At 39.3% G+C, this 6,154-nt stretch overlaps 1 protein-coding gene across 1 annotated transcript in view; it reads right to left on the reverse strand.

Annotated features, from left to right (window-relative positions):
- Positions 1–4,343, reverse strand: part of SH3BP5 (SH3-domain binding protein 5 (BTK-associated)) — a gene marked incomplete at its 5' end in the record, with an annotated part of 42,112 nt that extends 37,769 nt beyond the window's left edge. Inside the window, one exon of the mRNA XM_009867045.1 lies at positions 4,281–4,343. Coding sequence (XP_009865347.1) covers positions 4,281–4,343 — 63 coding nt within the window. The remainder of the gene's footprint in view (positions 1–4,280) is intronic.
- Positions 4,344–6,154: the final 1,811 nt, after the last annotated feature.

Below are 6,154 nucleotides of genomic sequence, written 5' to 3' on the forward strand. Positions count from 1 at the left end.
AGGAATGCACACAAAGAGATTTCTGCCACTGACAGGTCATTTTTCTAGAGCTTAAAATATTGAGGATTTTTTTTTCTAAAAAAAAAGTCTGCTTAAAAGTCTTACGTGTGACAAGGTCAAAAACTGGAGTTTTACCCCAAAACTAAGTATTTTATTGAGGAAATAAAAAGAGCAACTCAAAATAGCCCTTCTGCTTCCTAGAGGGATCCAAATGCTGACAAAGCTCACAAGTGAAAGAGCACCACAGCTGATAATACCACTTTCCTTTGACTCTATCCAGCACCAACTTATGGTAACTTTTAGGATAAATCCAGGTATAAAAGTAACACAAAGCCTTGCAGATCAGGACTAAAGGTTCTAGGCAAGTATACAAGAAGGAACCTAACCAGGACCTATTTATAACAAGTATGGCTGAAAGCAGCGCTGTTTAGCTCTAGTTTTCGTGTCCAGTCGCCTCCCCTTAACAAACACTGGCAACACAAAAACTCTCTCTAATAAAACCCACATTTAAGATAGCTAGGATTCCAGTGGTAATTTTAACGGTATGTGCTCTATTTCTCCTCTCTACAATGCAGCCAGAGGATCCCTATGTGAATTTGTTACATGTGAATTGCACTTCCAGGAGCCAGGCAAACACATGTACAAGTTAGCTGGATGGGCGAGTCACACGCATACATTTGCAGCTCCTGATGTGAGTTCACGTGGAGATGCATTTCCAATGAACAGGAAAAGTGCTCAAACAGCAAGGCACTACTCCAACCTGCGTTTGGCCAAAACATACTGGTGTCTCGGCTGCAAGATATTTTCCCCCATCTCTTCACAGACACTTCAAACATAAACAGTGACGTTAGCAAAGCCAAGTGTTAAGTCCCTCGGGAGGACCCTTATGGTCCTTTTGCTGTGTCAGTAATGCTCAGTGTTGCACTCGGCACGAGCAGCATTATGGATTTTAAATCAAAGCTAATCAAAGATTCATTAACAGGCAATACATTAACGCAACATATAACTACCAGCCACTTGGTGTCATTTAGCAGCTCCCAAACAGGCTGTGAGCACCGTCAGGTCAGGAGATTTCTCCAGGGCTTAACAGGATAGGTCAGAAGAGCAAAAAATGAGTGATGATATCAAGTAAAAGAACAGATGTAACCAACTTCAACACACCTGTCTGAGTCATACAGCGTATGTAAATCCACTCCCCTCACAGGTGGTTTGGGTGCAGATTTTAAAAGATGAAAAAAGCAGCCAGTTGGTCAACTTAAAACAGAATTCCCCATTTTATCACTTCTGTGAGCAAACAATGATCTTTTCCACATCGTTCAAACACAGACATTTTTGTGGCTTCACCAAGAAAGTGTAGCCTCAAAATCCCAGATGCCTCTACCAATTTCAACCCCGTAACATTTCCATCGGGTAAAGCAGCATTTTTACTTCCATTTTGCAGATGTAGAGCTGATGCATAGCAAGAAGAAAAGCACAAGGGTTAGAAGCATTTAACACCATTTTTTTTTTCTCCCCTCCCAGTTAATGGGAACTGGAGCCAGTCAGCAATCCCATTTAGAGCGACTCGTGGTGCAAAGGCACAGCAAGTCCTGAACAGACTTGCAGTACTTCAATGCCACAAGGTTATTCTTCCTGCTTATCGGACAGCACATCGAGTCACAGAAACAGGAGTGTCTTTCTGAAACTCCTTCAAAGAAATACACCTTCTGCTGAAATGCTCCCATTGCTTTTCCAGATTATTCTGGGGAAAAAAAGTCAACAGCGGGAATGTAGGAGCCACAAAGTAATGCTGCAGGGAGCTGGCAATCAGCATTCTGTGCTGTAAACAGATAGTGACACTGTCTGTGCACTCATTAAAATCAGCTATGATGAGGTATTGAAAAGATGAAGAAAATAATAATAATAGAAGACTAGATAAATATAACTCCATTTTCTAGTACAGAAAAAAAATAATAAATCTTTCTTCCAATGAAATACTGTGCAATAGCAGCAAGACTAGAAAGAGGTAGGAAGAGGGACTCAAAGCAGCTAATAACAGCCAAAATAGCCAATCTTCAAAGGCAAACTCTGCATGGCTCTCCCAGAAGCCCATGTTTTCAGCAGCTTTCAAGGATTTTGGAAGTCTTTGAAGTATAATGATGCCAGTTCTAAACTCCTCCTTCCACACTCTGTATTTACCCTACAAGACTACTTGACAAAGCTTTCTTTTCTTGTCCAGTGTATGAATGCAGCGTTTCTTCTAACCACAAGTATTAGGTGCTTTTTTTAGTATCTTTCCTTAAGAAAGGTCTTAAGTCCATTTAAAATGCATTTGCCAACATTAAGCCTTGCTTACATCATCCAGCTGCATGTATCCTCAAAATCTAAGCAGATCAGAAGTAATGAAAACCTTTCCAGATTAAAAATTATGCAGTTGCATGATACCACAAACTGGCTTCAATCCAGATTTTTGCAGATGAAAAGCAAAGAGGAAACATTCATGAAAGCATGAATGTTGGTGATATTTCAACTTAATTCCATCCAACACTGCTTACAGCAAGTACTACAGACGGATTTGCAGTAAACATTTAACGACAATGAGGTAGAAGGCATCATATAATCACGCTCTGCACTGACACAGAGTATTTTTTACACTAAGTAAGCAACATAAGATCAAGTTAATGTGGAAATGCTGCTCTTTTACTTACAATGATATATCCACGAGCCTTTCGGCCTTTAGTGCTCAGCGTGTGTCACACACACAGCAGCTACAAATCCCTGGGCTCTGCAAACACTTGAACACATGAATAATTTTCATCAAGCAGTAAAATCCCTTCTTAAGTCATTGGGACTTACTTCATGAGTATGCATTTGCATTATTATTACTATTCTATCTGCTTCACAATATGTCCTCAGTGCAAGGTTATGACAAGATTAATGAAATCCAGGCAACTATCCATAGCATCGTCTTTCAATTTCAGTACCTCAGCATGAAATAAGGAGACTGAAAAGATGTATTTATAATGACTTTTTAAAATATATGTATATATAGTCCTGAAGTATATTTAATTGGTACTGTTGCAGACTTGCATACTGATTTTTAAAGTTCACTCATAAAATTTAAATTAAGCTGGTGACACTGACCAGTTTTCACAGCTGAAATACAGTTTAATTTTGCATAACAAACAGTAACCCATTCCACTAAGTTTATTTCCCAGTAAATTCATGATGTAGATGCTACAAAGCACAGAAAATACAGACAAGTAGGGAGAAAAAAGCCACAGGACAAAGCTGCTTTGTTTCCAGAGAAGTTCATCACCCTATATTCTCTTTGGTGCATAGAGTGGATACTCCAGTATTTAAAAATACTACCAGGAACCATCTCATGAAAAAACACATACAAGAAAAAAAAAGAAAATTAAAAAAATCACAGCCTTTAACATTTTGAAGATGCAGCAAAGAAATCTATACTTGTACTTCTAGAGTATGTTCATCACCATAATTGTTGCATGTTTTGATACAATATTCAAAATACTGTAACATTATCAAAATTATTTAGGTTGTAAAGTAGTCAGTTTTCCTTTAGCAGCACATTCATCTAACACTTCTGCTGGCTTTTCCTTCTTTGTTTTGCAGATAACAAAAGAAAATTTACAGATACATAAGTAAAACAGTTTGTTTTGATTTGTTATTTTATCAATAATGTTGAGCCTTCCAGAATAACCACCCAGTAGCTGAAGCTCAAATTTGGGGCTTTAGAGACAATTCCTTCAGAATTTTTCTGTTAGATAAAGTCACCAAGAAAATTCATTTTTCCAGCTATGAAGTCTTTTCCTTCAGCTTTCCTTCATTACTTTCCTTCCTCATAAAATAATGACAAAAGGCAAAACTAACAAGCTAAAAAAAAAAGCCACCAAGAAGGAAGTTGTGGCAGGTAACTATGACAAAGACCTCTTAACCAGACTTTCACTGTCTATAATGATAAGAACACAAACTTGAAACAGTGAGTTGTAAAAGAAGTTGTCTAAATTTAGTTTCAAAACCTAAACCCAGGGGTTCACAACAAGCAGGGTTCTCCCAGTAGGGTTTTTACACCATCAGCACCACCCTACCTCCTCCCTTTCTGTTCCAGCTGTTAGCTCAATTCACAGCTTAAAAAAAAATAAATCATAATCAGACACTTGCTGCCAAATTATGATCCGGGATGGCACAGTTTAGAAGGGAACCTACTCAAAACCACTGTTATGTTTCTCACAAAATCCAATATGCACAAAAGGAAAATGCAAGGATCAATTCTGTACCTCCAGTTCTGTCTCTCTTCGATTGATATCATCTGTAGATTGATTCAGTTTTTCCAGCTCCCCCTAGAAAGAAAGAACGATAAGTCAGACACATATTAAGAAATCAGGAGGGAAAGAAGTGTCTGAGAAGGCTATTCAGAATCTCCGCTGCAAGCTCACAAGGGCTGTGGCTTACAAATTCAGTGAAAAGAAGAAACTTTGAGACATTTGGAGTAACTTTGAAACTGGTCTTCTATTTTGCTACTTAGAAGAAAAATAATCAGAGAGGCTCTACAGTTTTGTTTTAAGGCAGTAGATTTCCTGTTCTGGCTTATTCCTTACTATTAAAAATAAACATAAGTTACAGTAAGTTCTGTCTTGTTAATCGTTATCTGCTAGTTTCCAGTGAGATACACACACACCCCCCTCCCCTCCCAAAAAGAATTCGCATAAAGTTGGTGCTGTCACAGAAGACACACAGTGAAAGCAGAGCATTGATTAGAAACAGCACTAGAGACATTGTACTCTGGATTTTGGCAAAACATTTTAGACTGCACCAGTCAATGGGGCATACAACTATGTTTACTTAGTCTGCCGTCTTGCCAACGTTTTGATTTCTTAACAGCAAAAACAAAGGTGTTAAAGCCCTTGAACAAATATTTACCAGAGGTGGTGTTGGCATGAATGAAGTTACTATAAAAACAAAGCTCATTCTTAATGACTTTCTTACCACAAAAAGCAACCCTGAGGAGCAGAATCCAATAGCCTTCTTTATCTGAGCAACATGTTACTTGATGTGAGATGCTGCGATTTCAACAGGAGCATTCTCTAACTCAAACATTACTCAATTTTCAACCAGTGTAACAGAATCCACCTCGAAATGTTTAGCTGTATAAACCAAACACTGTAAATTGATTGTCACTTGAGTGATTTCCCACTAGATTACAAGAACGACTCTGGTTACAGTCAAAAAGGAATTAATTGCAACAGTTTAGTTCTCTTATCCTCAGAGGTCAGATTTCATTTCCAGCTCCTAGGATTTGGAAAATACATATTTGCACATCCATATTTTCTGAAACAGACACACCTACAGAAATTATCTAATTGCCTTTTAACTGTAAGGCTAAGAAGGTTACGGCTCTCAGAGGAAGACACAGCAGTCTCTGTTTAAAACCAAACAGAAAACTCAACAAAAACACTGTTTCACCAACAATGTGCAAATTGGGTATGTGGAAACATGCTGCAAGCTGAAGAACCTAAGGCCAAAAGATCAATAGGTACCAACAGAGCTGGGATTCTCAAAATCAGAGCAGTTAACAGGTTAGCTTTCGGCCAAGGGTCTTGCTATGTCTAACCACGTGAATTCTGTGAATTTTGCAATTGCTCTCCTCGGCCCTGGAAAAGAAACACTCACAATGGAGAAAAGAATGACGATTACAGCAAGGAGGGCCCTAAGCCAGAGATCCGTCCTCTCAGCAATGTACACACATGCTTATATTCCCTCATGACAAATGGTCCCAGCAACGCATGAGGCAAAAGCCACACATCTGCAGGGACCTAAAAATATATTTCATTTCAGGGACCACAGCACGCTGAGGCTTGCATCAGGCATGGTTGGGGGGAGTAAAGGTTTCCTTAGAGATCCCGCAAAAATTAGAAAAAAAAGCATTTTGGAAAGCATTCATGGAGGGGAAACACCATTCTCCTTTCTTAAACAAAAAGCAATAATGAAAAACAACGGTGCGTTTTCCCCTCATTTACGCATTTCGAGCATCGGGTCCCGTCTCACGACCAAGGTCACGCTGCCACGGCCAGTACCGCGAGGGGAGGATGATTTCAGCAGCAGCAGCAGGAGGAGGAGGAAGGTTGCCCAGCGCGCTGCCGGGTGCTGTGGG

The sequence above is a fragment of the Apaloderma vittatum genome, unplaced genomic scaffold, assembly GCF_000703405.1.
Source record: "Apaloderma vittatum isolate BGI_N311 unplaced genomic scaffold, ASM70340v1 scaffold21900, whole genome shotgun sequence".
Classification (NCBI taxonomy): domain Eukaryota; kingdom Metazoa; phylum Chordata; class Aves; order Trogoniformes; family Trogonidae; genus Apaloderma; species Apaloderma vittatum.